The following is a 26,078-nucleotide window of genomic DNA, read 5'->3' on the forward strand; positions in this document are numbered from 1 at the left end:
TCACCCATCCATGGGCTCCACAGGATAGGTGATCGCTTAGATCTGACCTTTAGAAACTGCACCGATCGGAAGAATGGGGAAGTTTTATCCCTGACAGGACATTTTTATCACTATTTTAAAATGCAGCGGCAGGTGGGATGTCTGACCGCAGCTCCATTCATTCTCTTTGGGGCTTCCAGAAAAAAACAAGTGCAGCCACTGAGGGAATGAATGGATCAGTGATCTAGTCGGACATGCCACTCCAGTCTAATGGCGATAAAAAGTTCCACATTTTGCTGAATGGGTCCAAGCAGTCAGACCCCCACCAATCAATACGTTATCACTTATCCTGTGGAGAGGTGATTACTTTTTTCCACAGGAAAACCCCCTGTAAGTGCATCTCCGCTGCTGTGTACAAAGCATTAAAACTCTAATGGAAATAAAGAATCTTCTCCTAATTAATATCAGAGAGAACAAATGACCGCCATACACAACACAATCCACTATACCAAGACCAATATTACCACATACAGGAAGAAATACTACCACACCATGACCAGACCACATAGCGACCGAATAATGCTACATACAAGGGACAAATACCGCCACACCATGAACAGATCACATATTACCACCACATAGTGACCGAATAATAAGACATATTAGGGCAGCACGGTTCAGAGGTTAGCACTACAGCCTTGCAGCGCTGGGGTCCTGGGTTCAAATCCCACCAAGGACAACATCTGCAATGTATGTTCTCCCCGTATTTGCATGAGTTTCCTCCAGGTACTCTGGTTTCCTCCCACATTTACAAAGACATACTGCTAGGGAATCTAGATTGTGAGCCCCAACGGGGACAGTGGTAATAATGTCTGTAAAGCGCTGTGAAATTAATAGCGCTATATAAATGACTAAAAATAAATTAAAATAAATATTACCAGCATATAGGGACCACATGATACCACATACAAGGAGAAATACTGCCACGCCGTGACCAGACCACAAATTACCAACACATAGTGCCCGAATACTACAATATTGATTATGAATACAAACCACAATACTAACAACACTGTTATTACCACCAGTGACAATGTACACAGTAACTCTGTATATAGTGTCAGTGTACAGGTAATACAGTGATCACCAGTGACATTATACACAGGAGCTCTGTATATATTGTATAGTGTACGGGTAATACATTGATCACCAGTGATATTATACACAGGAGCTCTGTATATAGTGTCAGTGTACAGGTAATACAGTGACCACCAGTGACATTACACACAGGAGCTCTGTATATAGTGTCAGTGTACATATAATACAGTGATCACCAGTGACATTATACAAAGGCGCTCTGTACACAGTATATAGTGTAAGTGTACAAGCAACACACTGACTCACCGGTGACCTCTGTAGTTGAGGTCTTTTTTCTTCATCCAGTGCAGACCGCCATTACTTCTTCCAGCAAAGACTCGTCTCTGCAGAAAATAACACAGTTAGCTATAGCTGATTGCTTCCAGAGAACATTCCCCACTATTTTCCTCGATTTCTATACTACGTCAGATGAAGAAAAAACAGACATAGTGTCACCCTGCTCAGTAGCAGGACCCTTTTCTTCTCCCCATGGAAGACAGTAAGATCAAAAGTAGTAATAATGTCCCCTGATTGGCCCCTACAGCAATTATGTCCCCATTTGCCACCATAAACCAATAATGTATGTTCCTCATCCTTACCTCAATACAGTAATTATGTCACCCCTTTATTTAATAAGGTGCCAGATCCTTGGTGCCTTTATTTAATGTCTCCATCTTGGATCCCAATGGCCACCTTAATAAGGTCCCTATCCTGGGCCCCTTCCAGTAATAATGTCCTCATCCTGGGCCCCTTTATTTAATGTACCCTCCCTGGGCCCCTATGTTCGTCCCTATGGCCACTACCTTGCCCAACTACAGAGGGGGGGATTCTTCTCACCTTCTTGCGCTCCCCAGCATCCTCTTTTGGCTTCATATTCGGCGTGGTCGCTACAATGGCTGCCGACTGCAGCTGTGACAGGGCGCTCTGCTCTGTGATAGGGCGTTCTGCTCTGTGATAGGCCGCGTGCTGACGTCACATAGCAGTAACATTGAAAGGCCGCCGGCCTATCAAAGGCTGCAGGAGTCATTTAACAAAACTGCTATGTGACTTCAACACATGGCCTGTCACAGAGCAGAGCGCCCTGTCACAGTAGCAGCCGGTATTCATCTTGATGTGCATTGTCGCCAGGGTTGGCTCCAGGTTTTCATGGGCCCCTTTAACACATGCCATGATTCCTGATACACAGATAAAAAAAAGATATACGGTAGTGCAAAATATAGGCACCACACAGTGCGCCATACAGTATTACGGGCACCTCATAGTCCTCCATACAGTATTATGGTCAACCACATAGTCCTCCATACAGTATTATGGCCACCTCATAGTCCGCCATACAGTATTATGGGCAACCACGTAGTCCTCCATACAGTATTATTGGCCCCATATAATGCTCCTCCATACAGTATTATTGGCCCCACATAATGCTCCTCCATACAGTATTATTGGCCCCACATAATGCTCCTCCATACAGTATTATGGGCACCTCATAGTCCTCCATGTAGTATTATGGGCCCCATGTAATGCTCCTCCATACAGCACATCATGGGCCCCCTGCTCCTACATACAGTATTGTGGGCCCCGTGCTTCTCCACTCGGTATTATGCCCCCCAGCTCCTCCATACAGTATTATGGGCTCCCCGCTCCTCCACACAGTATTACGCCCCCCAGCTCCCCCACACAGTGTTATGCCCGAGCTCCTCCATACAGTATTATGGGCTCCCCGCTCCTCCACACAGTATTATGCCCCCCCGCTCAGTATTATGCCCCGCACAGTATTTCCCCCCCAGCTCCTCCACACAGTATTATGCCCCCCCGCACAGTACTATGCCCACCCCCTGCACAGTATCATGCCCCCCGCACAGTATTTCCCCCCCCCAGCTCCTCCACACAGTATTTCTCCTCCCAGCTACTCCACACAGTATTATGCCCCCGCACAGTATTTCCCCCCAGCTCCTCCACACAGTATTATGCCCCCGCACAGTATTCCCCCCCCCCAGCTCCTCCATACAGTATTATGCCCTGGGCCCCGCACAGTATTTTCCCCCCAGCTCCTCCACACAGTATTATGCCCCCACACAGTATTCCCCCTAGCTCCTCCACATAGTATTATGCCCCCACACAGTATTATCCCCCCCTCCCCTGCACAGTATTTTGCCCACCCCGCACAGTATTATTGCCCCTGCACAGTATTTTCCCCCCCAGCTCCTCCACACAGTATTTTCCCCCCAGCTCCTCCACACAGTATTATGCCCCCGCACAGTATTTCCCTCCCCAGCTCCTCCACACAGTATTATGCCCCCGCACAATATTTACCCTCCCAGCTCCTCCACACAGTGTTATGCCCCCCGCACAGTATTCCCCCCCCCAGCTCCTCCACACAGTATTATGCCGTTCCCAGCGCAGGTCCGGTGCACTCAGCGTCTCTCCGGCTCTGCAACGCTCAGGACAGAAAGGCTGAGCGCGCAGTGATGACGTCATCGCACCCTCTGCCCTGAGACGTCGCAGAGTCAGAGGGCGCTGAAGACGTTGCAGCTGCCGCAGGAACCAGGAGAGGTGAGTATTAGAAGGGGGGCCCGATGCCAGCGCTGGCACCGGGGGGGCCCCTGGTCGTGGCGGCGGTCGGCACCGCCCAAAGATTTAAAGGGCCCGCGTCTCTTTTTTTTTTTTTCTTCTTCCTCCTCCTCCTCCTTCTCCTCCTCCCTGGGTCAGGGCCCACCGGGCATTTCACCGGTATCCCAGTGGGCCAGTCTGACCCTGGGCATACTGGAATAATATAACATGTTATATAAGACCAGAAAAAGCATTTGTCACAGTGGCATAATTTAAATATATAATATCAATGCATAAAACCCTTGAATAATACAGATTATAAAATATGATGCCAACAACATTGCTCTCTAACACAGTAAGATACCCCAACAGTGAATTCCTCCACAGAAATCTCCACACGCACATGATGACCTTACTATACCATCCTTAACCTCCCCAGCAAAGTATGGTGACCCCATCACAGTATAATGCCCCAACTCTGATCCCCACACAACCCTTCATACAGTATAATGGGACCCACATAATCATCTATACGGTATAATAGCCTCACACAGGCTGGATAAAAATCTTGATTTTTTTAAAAAAAATCAAAAAAATCAGATTTTTTTGATTTAAATCAAATTTTTTTGATTTAAATCATTTGATTTAAATCAGATTTTTTAATCAAGTTGTACACAAGCAAAACTTTGTCTTTTTGCAAATCTAATTGTTTTACACAAATAAAAATATTAAAACAGTTGATTATGAAACCTAATAATTTTTATTTGCACTATTAAACACTCAGAATTGAACTACAGAGAGTAAAGGTACCTTCACACGAAACGACATTATAACGATATCGCTAGCAATCCGTGACGTTGCAGCGTCCTCGCTAGCGATATCGTTTCGTTTGACACGCAGCAGCGATCAGGATCCTGCTGTGATGTCGCTGGTCGCTGAATAAAGTCCAGAACTTTATTTGGTCGTCCGATCGCTGTGTATCGTTGTGTTTGAAAGCAAAAGCAACGATACCAGCGATATTTTACACTGGTAACCAGGGTAAACATCGGGTTACTAAGCGCAGGGCCGCGCTTAGTTACCCGATGTTTACCCTGGTTACTAGCGTAAAATGTAAAAAAAACAAACAGCACATACTCACATTGCGTCCCCTGCAGTCTGCTTCCTCCTCTGACTCAGCGCCGCAAAGTGAAAGTGAAAGCAGCACAGCGGTGACGTCACCGCCCTGCTCTCACTGTACGGCGCTCAGTCAGTCAGGAAGTGGACGCAGGGGGACGTGAATGTAAGTATGTGCTGTTTGTTTTTTTTAGATTTTACGCTGGTAACCAGGGTAAACATCGGGTTACTAAGCGCGGCCCTGCGCTTAGTTACCCGATGTTTACCCTGGTTACCAGGGGACCTCGGCATCGTTGGTCGCTGGAGAGCGGTCTGTGTGACAGCTCTCCAGCGACCAAACAGCGACGCTGCAGCGATCGACATCGTTGTCGCTATCGCTGCAGCGTCGCTTCGTGTGAAGGTACCTTAAGTACTTTTTAACAATAGCCTATCTCTAACGTTTGAAGTAAGCAAACATCTTCAGTGAATACATCAGTCCTTTAAGCCTACTGTTTATTTAGGACTTTTAATAGGAAAACCAGTTGTCCTGCTTTAGCAGTTCCTAAGCGGTTTCGGACTGTTGTGTGCACAAAACCAAATGAAGAAAACAATCTCTCTACTCCTGCGGATGAAGCCGATGCAGTCAGTAGCTGAGTAGCTAGATTTATTATCTTTGCTGGAAGAACAAGTGATTGCGACTTCCACCAGTCCAGTGGTTTTAGTTCATTAACGACGTTATCTGCAAACATGTATTTTTGAAATGGTGCAGATTCACACTTCAATTTCAGCACAGTTGCCACAATGTCATGGTTAGTATTGGCGAGCCACTCCATTGCAGAGTTGATTTCCGCCTCAGATAATTTTTTCCCTCTGTAGATGGGATGCAAGATATTGGCTAAATAGTGTTCTTCTTTTAATGCTTGGTCCTTGCGGTGCTGTATTGCAACCTTTACATTGTTTGAGAGGTTCAAGCGATCTAGAGAACCTTCTAAATCTTTCCAAACTTCTGTGGCATCAGCTATGGTTGCAGTATCTTTCTGCATTTTATCCAACGCAATCAGTATTGGCTTTAACCTTTCCAAAAGGTCCTCGGCATTTCTCTTCACACCAAGATTTAATACTTTGCTTCGTATATTAGCATCAATTTTATCCCGATGTGTTTCGCAAATGGACAGTAATTTTGACCAGTTGTTAATAAACAGTTCCAAGCAGTCAGCCAAGGTATTCCATCTAACATCTTGTGGTAGAACCAACTTCAGTCCTCCCATTTCCTTGTAGGTTGCATGTGCAAAATGATTATTGCGGAAATATTTAACAATTTCTACAACATGTTCCTTGACACCCGAAATATGCAGGTCTTTTGCCAAAAGATGCAACAAATGGGCAGAACAACCGTATGTAATGACATTTGTGTCATCCTCATGTGCCAGTTCCGCTCGCATTTTTGCCACATTGCTTGCGTTATCAGTAACTAAGCTCCTTACTTTACATCCAAACTGTTCTTGGCATTGGTGAATTGAGTTCTTAGCAATTTCAAGTAAATATTCAGCAGTATGTGAATTTCCAGATGTGTCGATTGTGTCTGTAAGGTAAGTTTCACCATCTTCTGTTGTGACACAAGTGCAAATTATGGGGTCGTTGTGGATGTTGCTCCAACCATCCAAGCTCATGTTAACAACCTTGTCTTTCAAATATTTTGTACAAGCCGCTCTTTCTATGTCGTATACAGCCTGAAGATGTTTTCCTGAGATATCAAATCTACTTGGTGGTTTGTAGCCTGGTCTAATTCCTTCGATCATTTGTACAAACAATGGGTGCTCAACTAGTCGGAAAGAAGAATTGGTTGCAAATATGAATTTAGCAATTAATTCATCAAAATGTTCTTTCTGGCTCGTCGTAGTCTTTAAAATGAATTTTTCTACACTTTGCACGCAAAGTTTTTTTTTGGGCTGCTTTGTTGAAGTTGTACCCAGATATTGATTGTCACGTGCAGCACAAGCCATATTTGACCCTGAAAGCACAGAAATTAAAAATATAAATCGACTGCGTATTTGAAGAAATATAACGAAAATATTTTTAAACAAACTTTTTGAACAATGTAATGGTCCTCGTCCTATAAGGGCTGTCTCAAAAGTTATGCTACTCAAGTTTTCCGGTGAAGTTGCTGTAATACTGGTAACTAATATCAGAGCACCTGAAAAAAATTATGTCACAAAAGTTTTAAAAATGTTTTTTTTTTTAAATGATCAATTTGGCAGACTTCAAAAGTGAATTGCAGCCTACAATAAAAAAAAAATAAGCGTATACACACTTTATTTTTACTTAAAGGACATGTGCACCTTTATTTTTTAAGGTGCAGTGTGCACATGTCCTCCCCCCGCAGCTCTCTTACCTCCGATGTCAGCGCTGCGGGGATCCGTGGCTTCGTTCTGCCCGTCCGCGAGCGCGCCTCCATTCATTTCAATGGAGCGTGCGGCCCGCTGACGTCACGCCGCTGGATCACTGCGAGTAGGCCGCAACCGGAGGACGGGAGGCGGACGGTCAAAACGAAGCCACGGATCTCAGCGCTGCGGGGATCGGAGGTAAGAGCGCTGCGGGGGGGGGAGGACATGTGCACCTTAAAAAAATAAAGGTGCACATGTCCTTTAGCGTTAATTTTCTGTGAAATATTGCCTTAACATAAATTTAAATTCTATACTCCAGAACTACTAGTGCTAGAAATTTCTCTTTTCATAGACTTTAACCATCCCAGTAAAATGTCTGTTAAAAAAATAGGTTGTAATTGCCAGACTTACTAGTACTAGGCTCCTGGTGCATAAGAAGCTGTGGGGGTTCATTGACATTAGTTGTATCACTATCAACATCTTCATTTCCCTTCTGGTTGCAGTTTTCATAATGTGATTTCAAACGGCAAACAAGTCCTTGGATATCCTTTTGACAGTATTTGCACTTTGCTCTTGCACCTTTCTTTCCAAGATCTGCTGCTGGCATCTCAACAAAATGAACCCAAATAGGGTCTCTCTTAGGCTACGTTCACATTTGCGGTCAGCGCCGCAGCGTCGGGCGCCGCAGCGGCGCCGCATGCGTCATGCGCCCCTATATTTAACATGGGGGCGCATGGACATGCGTTGTGCTGCGTTTTGCGCCGCATGGCCGCAAGCGTTGGACGCAAGAAACGCTTCAAGTTGCATTTTTTTTGCGTCCAACTTTCGGCCAAAAAGGACGCATGCGGCGCAAAACGCAGCGTTTTAGCGTGCGTTTTGCCGCGTTTTTGTTTGCGTTGTGCGCTGCGGCGCCGACGCTGCGGCGCACAACGCAAATGTGATCGTAGCCTTACGACCTGCCATGGCTCACACAGATCACTTATGAAGTTTGATTGTTACTACAGCCAAGTACTGCTGACTATCCAACAAGTTTGGGCATGTCAACTGAATGGAAAAAGAAACTAAACCAAAAGTGAAACCAAGCTAGAAGTGTGGAATTAAAGGGGCAGTATGAACAAAATGTGGAGGCTATTAATAGTTTATACAATTAAGACATGCTGCTTTTAAACACCTACCTATTGCCATATAGTAAAACAAAAAAGATTTTTACTTACTTTGGGGTCCCCCCCTCACCCTGGCGTTAGATCGTTGCCCCTAGTTTCGTCCGTGTAACTATGGGCGCACATGCGCACTGCTCTCACTTCTCATTTTAATCGTGATTTATATTAAAAAAAACCTTTTGATTTAAATCAGTGATTTAAATCATGATTAAAATCATGATTTAAATCGATCCGATTTAAATAGAAAAAAATCTTTTGATTTAAATCGTGATTTAAATCATGATTTAAATCGGCGTGATTTAAATCAATCCACCCTGGCCTCACATAGCCCTCCATACAGTATAATGGGCCCTGCATTGCCTTCAATTCCATATAATGGCCTCACAGTCCTCCATACAGTACAATGGACCCTGTATTGTCTTCCATACAGTATAATGGCCCCACATAGTCCTCCATACAGTATAATGGGTCTTGTATTGCCTTCCATACAGTATAAGGGCACCATATAGTCCTCCATACAGTATAAAGGGCCCTTCCTTGCCTTCCATACAGTATAATGGCACCACAAAGTACTCCATACAGTATAATGGGCCCTGCATTGTCTTCCATACATTATAATAACCCTACATAGTCCTGCATACAGTATAATGGCCCCCCATTGCCTTCCATACAGTATAATGGCCCCCCATAGTCAGTCCTCCATACAGTATAATGGGCCCACATAGTCCTCCATACAGTATAATGGCCCCACATTAAAAAAAGAACTACATTTTCCACTATCCTCATTCCGGTCTCAGCAGCGAGTGCTCTGAACCTATGCACTTCTCGGCATAGTGAGTGCGTCATCGCACCCACTGAGCTGAATTGTCAGATGCAGAGAAAAAATGATAGCGGAGGGATCGTCAGCTGACTGCTCCCTCTTCCATTACTGCTTGCAACTGTATCATCATCCAGGATGCAGACACAGTTGAAAGTGCAATGCTAGGCCAAATGCACTCACCCTGCTAGCCAGATTTGGTCCGCGGGACAGTTTCACAAATGTGGGGTACATGGTGACTTTTGATCTTGACACAGGTCGAAGATTTCTGTATGTGCAAGAGGATGGAATACAAGCTCAGGCTTGAAAGAGCTGAAATTTTAACAAATTGAAAAGAATGTTAGAGGGTTGCCCCAGTATCAAGGTATATAATACAGCTCTGGCAAAAATTAAGAGACCACCACATCAAAACCCTGTCATGGTCAGCCCAATCTCCAGACCTGAACCCCATTGAAAACCACTGGAATGTAATGAATAGGATGATTAATAGTCACAAGCCATCAAACATAGAAGAACTGCTTACATTTTTGCACCAGAAGCAGAGTGAAAGACTGGTGGAAAGCATGCCAAGACGCATGAAAGCTGTGATCAAAAATCATGGTTATTCCACAAAATATTGATTTCTGAACTCTTCCTGAGTTAAAACATTAGTATTGTTGTTTCTAAATGATTATGAACTTGTTTTCTTTGCATTATTTGAGATCTGAAAGCACTGTTTTTTATTTTTAATTTTGACCATTTTTCTTTGTCAGAAAAAAAATACAAAAATTATTGCTAGGAAATTTGGACACATGTTGTCAGACGTTTATAGAATAAAAGAACAATTTACATTTTACTCAAAAATATACCTATAAAGGGAAAAATCAAACAAACTGAACATTTTGCAGTGGTCTCTTAATTTTTGCCAGAGCTGTAAATGTATGATTTCTGGGGTTCTGGCTGCTAAGAACCTCACTGATCAGGAGAACAGAAGTCCCAAAGTCCCTGGTGTGAATGATGCATTACTGAGCATGTGGGACCACCCCTCTATTGCCTTTGTATTCCTCCTATAGACACTTTTGATCCCTGAGCTTTTTGTTTGCTGAGGGGTCCTAATTGTCAGCCCCACAGCTATCTTACATTTACCGCCTATCCCATGAATTTGTGATATACTGTATGTTGTCTATTGGACAACCCTTTTTAAGAATCTGAAGGTAGTTATATTATGGGGAAATGCTCCAATGTAATGAAGTAGAATTTTTAACTGTAGAGAAAAGTCAGACATGGCGTTTGCATTGCGAATGCTATTTAATTGTTTAATTGCCGATTAAACAATTTTTTTATTTTGTAGAGGGAACAGCGGTGTCACCCATAAAACTGCATTACATCAGCAATACCATCACCAAGTTTGACCTTAAGCAATACATTGTTGGGGATGATTGTGTTTATTATTCTACCATACATACTTAAAGGCGATATCCCTAACAGAGGAAACTACCTGTCTGTTGTTCCCAGTGCCTGCTATCAACCGTTCCTGCCAGAGATTCAGCTGTTCCCTGTCAACAGAGCAGCAGTTTCCCTTCCTGTTGACAGGACGGGACTTCTGGCATCATGCTGATTAACAAACGTCTCTCCACTGCCCAATTGGGGGAAGCCGGCTATCAATCAGCATGACACCAGTAATCCTGCCCTGTCAACAGGAAGAGAAACTGCTGCTCTGTTGACAGGAAGCAGCTGAATCTCTGGCAGGAGCAATCGATAATTGGTGCCAAGTACAGCATACAAGTAGTTGCCTCTGTTAACAACTGCATGCCTTTTTTTAAGTCCCAGATACCCCCTTTAGTATCTGAATTTATGAGAATAACTTTGCTTTATTTTCTCAAGGTTCCAAACACAAGACAATGTTAGAAGCTCGGAATGGTGCAGGTCCAATCAAATCCTATCCCAGGTCCGGATCCCGACTAAAACTCCAAAACGGCAGCAAAGGTTCAGGACTACAGAACAAAACTTTTCATTGTGAAATCTGTGATGTTCACGTAAATTCAGAAATCCAGCTTAAACAGGTACTGTAGCTAAATCTTTTTACCGTCACTTGACCAATTACTTTATGTCATCCACTCACTATTTCTTTTTGCTGTCTTTTGCCATTTTATACTCTGCATACAAAATAGACATTCAGTTCCTGAAGATGTATCTTGTAGTAATTGTTGGGTCAACTAGCTATCCAAAGGCAGGAAATAGTAGGTGGTTGCTCAGTTCCTACAATCAGTTGTTATTAGCTCAGACCATTGGTTAACTTGGGCAGCTACACAGGGGCCCCAAGAGGTAAGGGGGCCACTTACACCTCCAAAGCTGATGGAATTGAGCATTATGATGAACTATTGCACTGAAAAGGGACCATATATTGTTCCTTCACAAGGGCCCTCTTCTGTCTGTCCTCTCCAGCTCCAGTTGTGGCCAAAAGTAAACAATAATAGGACCTGAACAGTTCTGTTAAAGAGGATGTCCATCTCTGTGGCCTTTTTTTATTTAAGTGCAGGTATTTGGGGTTTAAAAAAACAACATTTTTTGCAAATCGGTTTCATTAAAATGTTGTACTTTTTGGCTTTCTCCAGCTCCTTGTTTCCTTGCACATTCAGCTTTAATGAGCTCAATGGTCATAAATCAGCTGAGAAGAGCTACAGTGGCATGTGAAAGTATTCACCCCTTGGCTTTTTACCTACTTGTTACAATACAATCTGTATTTAAATATTTTTGTAATCCTATTTGTGTGTGATGTGTCAGCACTAAATAGTCTGAGTTGGTGAAGTGAAGTGAAGTGAAAAAAATATAGGCAAAAATTTAATTTGTGGGATCAAATAACTAAAAATTGGCACGTGCATATACGGTATGTTCACCCCTTTTGCTATGAAGCCCCTAAAAATTTCTGGTGCAAACAATTACCTTCATAAATCACATGCTTAGTGAGAGGACGTCCACCTGTGTCCCATCTAATTGTCACAAGTCTGTCAGAATGTACGTTTTACATTTTCTGAAAAGCCACAGAGGCTGCAACACCATTAAGCAAGAGACAGCACTAAGAAAAACCATGAAGACCAAGGAGCTCTCCAAACAACACCATGAAGACCAAGTAGATCGCCAAAGAAACCAAAGTCAAAGTTGCTGAGAAGTACAAGTCAGGGTTGGTATATAAAAAAAAATCCCAATTTCTGATGATCCCCCCGAGCACCATCAAATCCATTATCATGAAATGAAAAGAACATGGTATCACAATAAACCTGTCAAGAGAGGGACGCCCAACAAAACTCTCAGCTGGGCAAGGAGGGCATCAATCAGAGAGGCAGCACACAGACGAAAGGTAATCCTGAAGGAGCTGCAGAATTCCCAGGCATCGATTAGAGTATCTGTCCATAGGATAGCAATAAGCTGTACACTCCATAGAGGTGACCTTTATGGAAGAGTGGCCAGAAAAAAGCCTTTACGTACACACAAAAATTGTAAGGCTCCTTTTGAGTTTCCCAAAAGACATGTGGGAGACTCCTCAAATTCATGGAGGAAGGTGCTGTGGTCAGATGAGACCAAAAGTAAACTTTTTGGCCACCAAAGTAAACACTATGTCTGTTGTCAAGCCAACACAGCTCATCACCCAAAGAACACCATCCCCACAGTGAAACATTGTGGTAGCAGCATCATGCTGTGGAGATATTTTTCGGCAGCAGGGACAAGGAAAATGGTCCAAGTCGAGAGGAAGATGGACGGTGCGAAATACAGGGATATTCTTGAGCAAAACCTAGGCTCTACAAAGTACTGACTTTATGAGGAGTGAATAGTTATGCGCACTGAAGTTTTCAGTTATTTTGTCCTATTTGTTGTTTGTTTCACCAAAGAAAAAGAAAATCAAATGTTCACAGTTGTAGGTATGTTCTTTACATGAAGTGATATAAAACCTCATGAAAAAACAGTAAAATTTCAGGTTCTGAGGTAGCAAAACCCGAAAAATGTCAGAGGCCAGGTGGGAGTAGGATGAATACTTTCACAACCACTATAAGAAATGACAGATAAGAGGGTTAGAAACTGTCCGATTAAACCATCAGAATTAATTAATGTGTCTATTTATTTATTCTCAGTTAAATAGAATATGTCAAAAGTTTTTTTTCTACTCCATCTGAGAGCAACATGATATAGGGGAAGAGACCCTTATTCCAGTGATGTATCACTTACTAGCTGCTGCAGTTTTGATAAAATCACTGGTTTCTCTCCTGCAGATCTACCAGTTCTCTGAATGCTGAGCTCTGTATAACCCACTCATATCACTGATTGACATATTTCCATGTACACTGTTTACAGGCATAAAGCTGCCAATCAGTGATGGGGGTGGGGTTATATAGAGCTCATGAATATGGAGGACTACCTGGCAGCAGATTTACTAGTCCTCTAATGATAAATTCCTGCTGATAAAACAGTCATTTTACCAAAATTACTGTAAGCAGCCCGATAAGTGACACATCCCTGGAATCAAGGTCTCTGCCGTACATCATGCTGCTCTCAGACAAAACTCAAGACAAAAACAAAATGCTTTTGTTTGATGATTAGTTTGATTAAGAAAAATGTAAAAGCCATGCCACCACATCAAGGTGACCCTACTTGGGATGGTCCTAACCTCCAGTTTATCTCTTTATGTGTTTGTTTCAGCTTTTTTGTGCTCTGTGCTAGCTGGACATTACATCCATATAGTTCCCCATGGCTGAGTGTCCATTAGCCGGGTCTCAGTCCTTCTCAGCTTTTATTAACATTGTATCACTTATGGTAAGGTTTTAATACTAGAGCTTAGGATCATCTCAAATAGGGTCACCTTGACGTGGTGGGATAGCTTTTACTTTTTTTTAATCAAAATTATGTTAACTAAGCACCCTATCTTATTTTTACGCACTATTGCTATTTATTTATTTATTTACTGCAGGGTGTTTGCTTATTTTTATTTTTTTTGTCTTGGGTTTTGTCTATTTAGTGGCCAGTGTGAACATGCACCAACATGCTGCACGCTCACCAGTTTATATTCCAGTTCATCTCTTTAGGTTTTTGCACTCAGATTAGGCAGCAAAAACCTGGAGACAGATTCCCTTTAACCAATTCTGCTGCCAACAATAGACAGTGTAACGTAGAGGCCATAGAAGGCAAAGTACCAGTTTTAATGAATCCCAATTACAAAAATGATTTTTAGCTTCCCCCCACTTCCATCTACCACCTTCATGGAGGTGGACACCGTGTTTAAACCAGTGACCTGCAGAACAATTCCTATTCATTTGAAACAGCCCCTAAATATTAAACATTAATGTTAAAGAAATGCTTTATTGATACATCTCTATGGCGTGACAAGTTTTGGGTAGATACATTGATTCCAAAATAATTAGTTGATCTTGTGTCATTCCAGCACATCTCCAGCAGAAGACATAAGGACAGGGTAGCAGGAAAGCCAATGAAGCCTAAATATAGCCCCTACAACAAACTTCAGCGCAGTCCTAGTATTTTAGCGGTAAGTAAATTTAATTCTATAAACCCAACAAATCTGACCATCTTCGATAGAAAACGATCATATGACAAAATTAACATTTTCGAGCAGCACAAAGTCATAGACAGAAAATTTCACTTTCTAAGTAAAATGCAGAATTATAGTTTTTTTTTCTCCAATCACATTCAGATTGGAAAATTAATGAATATTCATAAGGATAATTCCCAAATCTGAACAAATCACATAATGAACCTTTATAGTTCATTACTGATTACATTATTTATGCAGAATAATTTTAATGATCTTTCAATTACCGTATATTTGCTTGAATGCTATGTACTCGATAATTGTTTTATTATTCTAATGCTTCTGAAATTAAAAAAAAAGTCTGCAAATGGTCATGAGTAAGAATATCCAACTATTTTGTGATTTATGCATCTCCATGGTGACAGACTACAAATAAACTTTGTGTAGTTGGATTTTGCAATCCAACTGCTCAGCATTTTTTTCCATACATCTTGTTAATATGTTTTCAGTAACTAAGCAAGAGGATGGGGACATATAAAAAGAGTATGTGTGTATGACCAGTGCACACTGGGTTTGTTTGTAGTCTGTAAACATAAAGACACACAGATCTCAGCAGTACCATACATCCATGGCGATTCATGTGCAGGGTATCACTGATTGTACAAATTACCTATCCTTTGGAAAGGTCATCATTATCAGACCGATGGGGGCCTGACAATCGAATAGGAGCTAAACTGCAGCACCTGGGAGAGGTCACTAAAAAGTGTAGAGCTGTGCCATAGGGGCACTGTAGCAGTTTATAACTGGCTGCCATTGGAGCTGATAACAGCTGATCAGGGGTAAAGTGCTGCGGAATATGTTGGCGCTATATAAATAAAGATTATTATTATTATCAGGGGGGCAACCAGGTGTCAGACTCCCACCGGTCTGATATTGATGACCTATCCTAAGTAGAAATCATCAGCACCAAAGTAGTGGACAACTCCATTAATATATAGCGGTACTGAAAAAACAAACCTGAAAACATGGGCCACAACACCTATTGGTATAAGTGTAATGTGTAGGTGCATATTCACACTGTGGCCACTATCAAACACAACCTAAAATTAAAGGGAATCTGTCACCCCAAAAATCGTATATGAGCTAAGGCCACCGGCATCAGGGGCTTATCTACAGCATTCTGTAATGCTGTAGATAAGCCCCCCATGTAACCTGAAAGGTAAGAAAAACAGGTTATATTATACTCACCCAGGGGTGGTCCCGGTTCAATTCGGGTCCGATGGGTGTCGCAATCCGGGTCCAGCGCTTCCCATCTTCATGCGATGACTTCCTCATCTTGTCTTCCTGCCGCAGCACAGGCGCAGGCGTATTTTGTCTGCCCTGTTGAGGGCAGAGCAAAGTACTGCAGTGCAGCAGTACTGCAGCGCAGGCATCGGGAAAGGTCAGAGAGGCCCAGCGCCTGCACAGTGCAGTACTTTGCTCTGCCCTCAACAAGACAGACAAAGTGCGCCTGCGCTGGAGCCGCGGCAGGAAGACAATAAGAAGACGTCATCGTATGAAGATGGGAGGCGCTGGACCCAGACCGCGACACTCATCAGACCCGAACCGAACCGGGACCGCCCCTGGGTGAGTATAATATAACCTGTTTTTCTTACCTTTCAGGTTACATCGGGGGCTTATCTACAGCATTACAGAATGCTGTAGATAAGCCCCTGATGCCGGTGGCCTTAGCTCATATGCGATTTTTGGGGTGACAGATTCCCTTTAAACCAATTAATAGATACCCTGCAGTAAGGTAATAATTAGTAGTAATATCGGTAAAAAAAACATAAGGTACTTAGTTGACATTCGTTTGATCAAAGAAGCATAAAAAACATCCCACCGCGACAAGGTGTACCCGATCAGGATGGTCCTATTTTCCAGTAGGCCTCAAAATAGACAGGAGCACAGAAAGACGTGGGCCTGACTGTTTTACACCTGCCGGGGGAAAGCTAAGGATTCAGGCTGCACAGCCCCAAGATGCAGGGGGCACACCCTAATATTAACAGAGTACAAGAAACTAAAGCAAAACCGAAAACATGGGCCAGTTGACCTGTTGGTATAAGTGTAGTGCTGTAATGTGTAAGTGCACATACTGTGGCCCTAACAGTACTGAAAAAGTGGCCTGTATGAAGACTTCTCTTGATATCTCTAATGAGTCTATGTGAGTATAACTTTGGTGAAGGGGTGGGCACCCATTTTTCCAACAAAAGTGTAGGGCTGAGCAAAATGATCCGCAGGAACCAGGTCAAGCAGTCATGCTTGCAGTCAATAGCCACTGGACCAGAGGCCTGTGAACCTCCTCCTACTTGTTGACATCCCTGGTGTCTCTTCTTATTAGTAGGCCCACAGTGATGAGTGTGTTGCACCGCAGCAATGACATCACCCAGAGTGTACTAACCAGAAGAGGCAACGAGGATGTCGGCAGGTAGGAGGAGGTTTGAAGGGCTTTGGTTTGGTGGTCATTGGCTACTGACACAGCAACTAGACCGCAAATCTTTCTCCTCAACTCTACAAAAGTGTATTTTCATATTTTTTCCATAGAGTCACTTGCAGCCTGACATTGTTTTATACTGTACAGTTTTGGTCCTGTGTTATTTCCATTTCTTATTTTTTAGCCAAAACAGAAAAACATTCTAATCAGAAGACGAATATAGCGGAAATACATTTATTCCCATGCTATGGTAGTGGGGAGCACAAATGACTGTGTAACTGTGTATCTACTGTCCAAAACATTTTAGTTGAGGGTTGGCGGTGAAATTACAAGTAAATAGAACTGTTTATTATATTTTTTTTGAGTCCTATATAGCGGTGGAAGCTTGGGACATGAACAAAGAAAGGGGCAAGACAGGTGCTGGCAATTGCTAGTGTTGTGCTTTTCTTTACGTACCAAGGCTTTTACTCTACCTTTGATTGTACTGTGGAGAACGTAACATACGGTGAACTTACTTCAATTGAAAGTACATTAACTAATGCATTTCATACTGGTGTACAATTTGTTTTAAATGTACTCTTCATGGACTTTCTAGTGCATTTGGAAGAATGTAGAAAACTTTCAATATTATGTAGCCTCAGGGGTAGAATCCATAATAGCGCTGACTGTGGACGGCCACTCCTTTGTGCTCTCTGCAGGGGTCAAGTGCTCCAATCAACAACCTGCTGAACCAGACGCCGCACTAAAAGAAAATGAAAAAAGATGCAATCAGGCTTGTAATATAGGAGGACATATTGAAAGAGGTTCTGCAATTTAGAAATAAAGTGAAGGTCTTAGAAGCACTGAAACACTGTACTTTAAGTGCTAACAAGACTATCATGTTCAATGAACATTCTCGTACAACATGGAAGTTCATTTCTTGACAAAGAATAGTATAATTTTGTCATGCTGCACCTTATATTTTTCTATTTAATTGCTCCTTTCCCTTTAACGCATTTCCATTGCATTTGCATATGTCACAGAATGTAAAATCCAATACTGTATATTTCGAGGACTTATTAATTTCATGATGATTATACTTCAGTAATTCATACATTAGGAATATGCCCCATGGGTCATCTTGAGAAGTAGTTGACTACATGACAAAAATGGAATCTAGGAAGGGAATTCCCAGCCAAATTGCTGCTAAAGTAGGGAGGGATGGCACTGAACCTCCGGCTTAATTCTGTCTGTCTGATGGAAGTTTTGTAACTCTAGAAAACAACAAATACTTGCTTTTATTTAAAATTATTTTCAGAATGTTAATCTAGTCTTATTGACAATTGGGATTTAGAAGGAAAATTTGTAATTTTAGGGCAAATTCTTTATGGTTCTACATACACCTCTGGCAAAAATTAAGAGACCACTGCAAAATTTTCAGTTTGTCTGATTTTTCTCTTTATAGCTATATTTTTTGAGTAAAATGTAAATTGTTCTTTTTTTTCTATAAACTACTGACAACATGTCTCCGAAGTTCCAAGCAATAAATTTTGTATTTATTTTCTGAAAATGAAAAATGGTCAAAATAACAAAAAAATGCATTGCTTGCAGACAAAAAACAAGTTCATAACCATTTAGAAACAACAATACTAATGTGGAAGAGTTCAGAAATCAATATTTTGTGGAATACCCATGATTTTTAATCACAGCTTTCATGCGTCTTGGTGTGCTTTCCACCAGTCTTTCACACTGCTTTTGGGTGACCTTATGCCACTCCTGGTACAAAAAATGTAAGCAGTTCTTCTTTGTTTGATGGCTTGTGACTATCAATCTTGCTCTTGATTACATTCCAGAGGTTTTCAATGGGGTTCAGGTCTGGAGATTGGGCTGCCCATGACAGGGATTTGATGTGGTGGTCCTTCATCCACACCTTGATTGACCTAGCTGTGTGGCATGGTGCATTGTCCTGCTGGACAAAACAGTCCTCAGAGTTGGGGAACGTTGCCTGAGCAGAAGGAATCAACTGTTTTTCCAGGATAATCTTGTATGCGGCTTGATTCATACGTCCTTCGCAAAGAACAACCTGCCCAATTCCAGTCTTGCTGAAGCATCCCCAGATCAACACCTGTTCGTCTAATGGTTAGACGGAGCCCTGGAATGGCATACAAGCCACAGTGTCTTGCACCTACTGTGAAATTTGGTGGAGGATCGGTGATGATCCGGGTCCGGTGCCTTCCATCTTCTTGCGATGCCGCCCTCCTGTTGCTTCCCGGCATTGCGCTCCTGTGCAGGAATACTTATTTGCCCTGTTCAGGGCAGACCAAAATACTGCAGTGCGCAGGCGCTGGGAAAGGTCAGAGAGGCCCAGGGCTTGCACACTGCAGTACTTTACGCTGCCCTCAACAGGGCCGATAAGTACACCTACGCAGGAGCGTGATGCCGGGGAGTGATTAAGCAACAGGAGGGTGGCATCACAAGAATATGGGAGGCGCCGGACCCAGACCTGCAACACCCATCGGACCGGACCGCCCCCCCAGGCGAGTATAATAAAACTTATTTTTATTATCTTTCAGGTCCGATCGGACCTGAAAGGCGGTGGCTGCATCTTATATCGGCCAAAACAGCTGACAGGTTCCCTTTAAGGAAAAAATTGGACATGTAAATGGCCCCATGGAATAACATTCGTTAATTTTTTTTTTTAATGCCCTAAAAGATTCTCTGCTACAGAAGTTTCTGTCCCAACTACTTCGGCAATTATATTTTTCCCTACATGGTAGGAATTATCTTTACAGTCCTAAATGTCTCTCTGTGGTTGTTTTTTTTTAATTATACCAATATTCTATAATTTGATCTCTTCTGTGAAGCTGTTGAGCTTCTTATCTTTCTACACTGTGATATCTGTGAAAACAGCAGATACTAAAATCTCTCTCCTTAACTAACAAGCAATGACTTGTGGTGGCGGCATTAGACAGGCCACGTGTGAGATGTGTGGGTACGGACTGGCTGACTCACCAGATATGACATCTCTTATCATTCCCTGCCATGAAATTGGCAGCTGTAGTCACCCAGAGCTCATAAACAAGACAGATTCACAAATCACCGTATAATGCGGTACATCAAAAGAATCAGAACTCCTAAAACATCAACAAGGAGCATGGAACGTCATAAACTAAGCAACGCACCGGAATCAAAGATAAAGCTGATACTACTAGATCCTAAAAGTGTACAACACCAGCACCTTACTGTTTGCCTCAATTTAACCAAACTAGTGATGATGAATAAATTGCATTAGGCAAACTGAATTGGCCTCAAAGTTCACAAAAAATTTAGATTTGTCAGAATCGCCAATTCAAATTGGAATTTGCATTTTACGCGATTCACTTCATGCAAATCTGTGTGGGTTTTCACTCACTGGCCAATAGTTTATTTCACACCACAGGTCTCGTTGGATCTTTAGGGCCTCCGGTGTCCATTGCGCTTTGCAACCTCATGACATCACAGCACGAGTAATGACAAAACGTCACTAGGGCTAGAGATAGCTGGAAATGCGGGACCTGTAACATGAAAAAGACTGGCGGCATGTGAGTGAAGACCAAATAGAATAAGCAAGTGAGCAATCAGCGGACATTGTGAGGGTCAGGAAGATTGGAGTATTAATGGTAACTTGCCAAATGCGTCCGAACTGCTCAATTCGAATTTTGTCTCCTCTGTTCCCTACGACAGAAATCTTACTCCAGCCCCTCAGTGGAGTAAGATTTCTGGTGTAGGGCACGAAACAGCACATCATAAATTTGATGAGCTGTGGCGTCACACCCCATATGCGCATGACCTCCTCCCCTTTTTGGTGGAGCTGAGAGAAACTAGAGTGAAAATGCCAAAAGTCGCAAAATGTTCACACAACTTGGAGTTTTGCTAAAATTTGAGACTTTTCACAACAATTTACACTATTAAAATTGCTTTGCTTCACGAAGTAGAGATTCTTGTGCTTCATTGTACAACGGCCGGCTTCACATATCCAATATTCATGGTCCGATGTCAGATCATCAATGTCTAGACTGTCTGAGGGTATTGTGATCCAAACTCAACAGTCTCATACATGAGGTTATTGAGTTTTGGTCAGGAGATCCACTTCTTTTCCAGAGAATGCAGTCTGTGTATGGAACGTGAACATTGGACGTAAAAAACAGGCCTCAGTGTGAAAATACGAAAATTGACTTGTGTGTTTTCCAGCTAAAAAACAGGTCTTTCCTTCCTCTGCATTAAAAAAAATAAACAGTATTTTGCATTAGAAAAATTAAAAAATTAACATTATAATCCAGAAAATTGATTGAATTTTAAAACATTTCTTCGGTATCGCTACTATAAGAGATTATTTTAAAAAAAAGTAAAATACATTAATTACAATTATTACTTTCCAGGCCACATTCAGGAAGTTCTAATTGCTTCATTTTAAGTACTATAATTAAATATTCTAGTTTATCAACATTTTATATGTCATAGTGTTTTATTACTGTAAGGGTCAGAGGCAGCCGAGCTAGTATTATAACTAGAGAACTTGTTTTAAGATGTAAATTCGCCTCAGAGAAAAATATGTAAAAAATAGGGAGACGTTTATACCGATCCTTTCTGAAATATCACTTGTTATTGTAAACCGTGGATTAATTTTCTATTAAAATAAAGGGGTAAGTATAATAGAAGTATAGAGAAGGCATAAATCGTACAGGTTAATTTTATAAAACCTAAGATGAAAACAAAATGAGCATATACCTTGTAGAAAGTAAGTAAAGAAATAGCAATAATACATCTAAATATCAAAGGGAACTATTTTGATCAAAAAAGTATAAAAGCCATCCCACAGCAACAAGGTGACCCAATCGGAACGGTCCTATTTCTATTATTAAGCCTCACCGTCACCACGTGTCAGTCGACCTCAATATGGGAGCAGAGCAGGACCCAAACCCAACGGCTTAAACTCCTTCCCATGAGAAGCTATATAGATGAAATGGCCAGTTCAAAAAAATGGAGAGCCACACCCCTGTTTGTATAAAGTACATAAAACTAAAGCAAAACCAAATAAATGAGCCGGAACATATGTAGGTATAAGTGCAAAGTGTAGGTGCACATTCACACTGTGGCCATTTAAATGTTAAGTGGCCACAGTGTGAACATACACATATACCTACATATGTTCCAGCTTATGTGTTTTATTTTATGTTCATTTTATAGTAAATTAAGAAAAATGACTATTGGTGAAATTAAAAGACAGGACATTTCCCAGAGGACACAATGCCATTGCTTTTTATAAAGGTTAGGCATGTAGTGTAATGCCCCTTTCACATTACCTTTAGAAGATCTGTTCTCTTTTATTTATATCTACATAAAAAGATAGATTCTATTGTTAGAGGGGAAACATACTAATGGGACCTTAAGGGGTTGTCCACCACTAGGACAACCACTTCTTAAACTAAATATTTGGCCCCAATAAAATAATAAGACTTATACTCAGATTACAAGGTAATCTTACAAAGATTACAGATGGTATCTAATATGTGGATCGGGCAGCATGTATCAGCTGTCAGGTTCCCTTTAATAGTAATAATCTTCTCATATTGGCCAAAGGGACGTTTTGGGTTTCCCTTGGCTCTGGGACCTGCGTGACTACAGCCTGTGCACTCATTATCCTCACACACTGGTTTATTATAAACAAGCAGCATAAACCAGTGCAAAGTTAAAAAAATAAACACGGCTCTTCTGGCAAAACAGGAAAACAGTCTATTCAGCTGAAGGAATCCGCCTGCTCATGATTACCAAAACATACAATGGTTCAGCTTCCCTTATCAGGACACAAAGCTTTGGAGTAACAAACACCTAATGACTCAAAAGGATGGATATTTATATCCCAGACCACACCCTGGGGTGGAGATATGGTTAACAAACTGGCTGTTAGCTCTATGGTTGTTCACAAAAACCCAGCCCTTAAAATGGCCAATTAACCCCTCTCAACACATAGTGTGCTGGAGCAAACTTCTAGGTTTCAAAGTACTGAAGCTAATAGCCTCAGTGAAACATATGTCCCCTTCCAATGACAAGTAGTTAGGATACTCGCTCTATTAGATACCACAGGATTCTGCAGTCAGAGTATCACTCTTTACACATGGTCGGGAGGTTTTATTGTACTATATGATTGGGGTGTTATTTTCTGGAGTAAAGAAGAAAGAGAAGCCTCGAGATCTGTGAATTGGGAGTAAGAAAGATATTGGTAGTTGTAAGTGTGGCCCTAATATAGGAAAATATTGAAAAATGGAGGCAAAGAACATAAATTTATTGTGGGAAACTCAATTTTTCTTTCTTTTTTTTTTTCAGGCAAAATTGGCATTCCAGAAAGACATGATCAAGCCTTTAACACCAACCTTCTTGTCTTCACCCCTTGCAGCTGCTGTAACATCAACACTCTCACTACCACCACGGCCCCACAATTCTCTATTTCAGGGGTCCGGTTTACCCCCTACCTTTTTAAGACCAGCACATGCCTCCATTCGAGCGACTACAGCCTCCATTCTCTTTGCACCGTATTAGTATAATATAGTGCCGGGTAGTAGCCTGTAATGGACAAAGGACTAGAAACTACCGCTCCGTTACGGACTCCTGTCGTCGCTTCTCTTAAAGGGCCATCTGACGATCAGAGAGCGCACAGGCTCAGCCATTCTTTGCCATTATGAAAAGCTCAGTAATGACAGTAAACAATCACAGAAATACTTGCAGTTCGTGCCGTGAAAAGCAAGCTCTTTCTAAGCTCATGTAGGATTGTTTTTGCAACTTTGTGATTTTTTTTTGATGTATCATCAGCGAATGCAGTTGTTTTTTTGTTTTTTTTGTTTTTTTCCTGGCAGACTTGAAAATGGGGGTCTTCCTAGTCCTTTGATGTAAATACATGTTTGGAATCCAAATGTCCTATCTTGGAGTGTGGAAACTATAGACTAAAATAAAGTGCTTTATTGTGGATAACACCAAATCAGTGGCTAACATAAAGTATTATTCTATGTGATCATCTTGTAAAGTTTACAGGAAACGTGTAGTATTGTTCTAGACCCAAATGTCGTTGTGTCTTGTAGAATTCTAGAATCTAAATGCTGTGTTACAAATGGAAGGCAACTCAGCTTTGATGCAATTTTATTTTTTCATTTTCGTTCCAATTTTGATAGATGATCCAACCTAGAAAAGCCATATTACATTATGCTGTCATCGAGAGAAAAAAAAATCTATGTTGCTTTAGTCCATGGATCAGCTAAGATGCTGGTAAAGTAGAGCAAATATATATTTAATATATATATATATATATATATATATATACCCAGAAAGTTAGATGACCACACAGAACATTTCATTACTCTCACGTGGAGATAATAAAAGTTCTGTAAGATTAATAAATGGTCTATTTTCTGTTTTAAATCTATTTTCTTTATTTTTATTAAAGCCACTTGGATTTTTGTGGCTCGTTAATGCAATAATGTACAGAGTATAAGGTATTTATAGTCAAATATCTGTCTTTTTTTATTTCTAAACACTTATTGTGATACTGGCATTTTATTGAAGATGTGTGGAAGTAAGAGGGTAACAATTGAAATGTTCAAGTTTTAGGTTGTCACAGCACATTGAACAACGGAGCACAAAAAAGAGCCTTTTCAAGCACACTCATTTAGCTATTTTTTTTCTGCAGTCATTAATGGTTTTAATCTCTGTGTACTTTTTTAATGTACCTTTTCAATAAAATATCAAAAGCATGAATTGTTTGGGGGTTTTTATTTTTGTCAGCTTACAGTGTCATTCCTGAATGTATCCACTAGATGGCAGCACTAGATATTACAAGTTGTTCATTCAGTACCTCAGAAAACAAAATATTTTTTTTTTGCTTTACAAATTAGTTTTTTTTTTTCATGTTCTTTTACAAGAAAAGGAAAATAGATTTTTTTGCAGTGGATTGATCTATGAGAAAAGGACATAATCTGGTAAAAAATTATAGGATCTGCAACAAAGACTCCTAAAGGAGGTTCCAGTATACTTGTGACCAAACTTTTAAGTCTACCTTGGCTCAAATCTACACTGGCGACATTAGCCGTATATGCACAGCACATGTGTGATCAACCAATTGCAATGAAAGATGTTTCCTTTAAGAATAGTATATATACACACTGCTAAAAAAATAAACGGAGCACTTAAACAACAGAATCTAACTCCAAGTAAATCAAACTTCTGTGAAATCAAACTGTCCACTTAGGAAGCAACACTGACTGACAATCAATTTCACATGCTGTTGTGCAAATGGAATAGACAACAGATGGAAATTATTGGCAATTATCAAGACACCCTCAATAAAGGAGTGGTTCTGCAGGTGGGGACCACAGATCACATCTCAGTACCAATGCTTTCTGGCTGATGTTTTGGTCACGTTTGAATGTTGGTTGTGCTTTCACACCTGTGGTAGCATGAGACGGACTCTACAACCCACACAAGTGGCTCAGGTAGTGCAGCTCATCCAGGATGGCACATCAATGTGAGCTGTGGCAAGAAGGTTTGCTGTGTCTGTCAGTGTAGTGTCCAGAGGCTGGAGGCACTACCAAGAGACAGGCCAGTACCCCAGGAGATGTGGAGGGGGCCGTAGGAGGGCAACAACCCAGCAGCAGGACCACTACCTCAGCCTTTGTGCAAGGAGGAACAGGAGGAGCACTGCCAGAGCCCTGAAAAATGACCTCCAGCAGGCCACAAATGTGCATGTGTCTGCACAAACAGTTTGAAACCGACCCCATGAGGATGGCCTGAGTTCCCGACGTCCACAGTTGGGGGTTGTGCTCACAGCCCAACACCGTGCAGTACGCTTAGCATTTGCCACAGAACACCAGGATTGGCCAATTTGCCACTGGTGCCCTGTGCTCTTCACACATGAAAGCAGGTTCATGCTGAGCACATATGACAGACGTGACAGAGTCTGGAGACG

General features: G+C 41.6%; 1 protein-coding gene across 4 annotated transcripts in view; it reads left to right on the forward strand.

Moving 5' to 3' along the window:
- ZNF385B (zinc finger protein 385B) overlaps positions 1 to 25,247 on the forward strand; it is a 782,871-nt gene extending 757,624 nt beyond the window's left edge. For all 4 annotated transcript variants that reach the window (XM_077272602.1, XM_077272601.1, XM_077272604.1 and 1 more), the window contains 3 exons: positions 10,983 to 11,161; positions 14,530 to 14,631; positions 23,450 to 25,247. In XM_077272602.1, the coding sequence (XP_077128717.1) occupies positions 10,983 to 11,161; positions 14,530 to 14,631; positions 23,450 to 23,662 (494 nt within the window). In that variant the 3' untranslated portion in view covers positions 23,663 to 25,247. The remainder of the gene's footprint in view (positions 1 to 10,982; positions 11,162 to 14,529; positions 14,632 to 23,449) is intronic.
- Positions 25,248 to 26,078: the final 831 nt, after the last annotated feature.

The sequence above is a fragment of the Ranitomeya variabilis genome, chromosome 7 (genome assembly GCF_051348905.1).
Source record: "Ranitomeya variabilis isolate aRanVar5 chromosome 7, aRanVar5.hap1, whole genome shotgun sequence".
Taxonomy (NCBI): Eukaryota; Metazoa; Chordata; class Amphibia; order Anura; family Dendrobatidae; genus Ranitomeya; species Ranitomeya variabilis.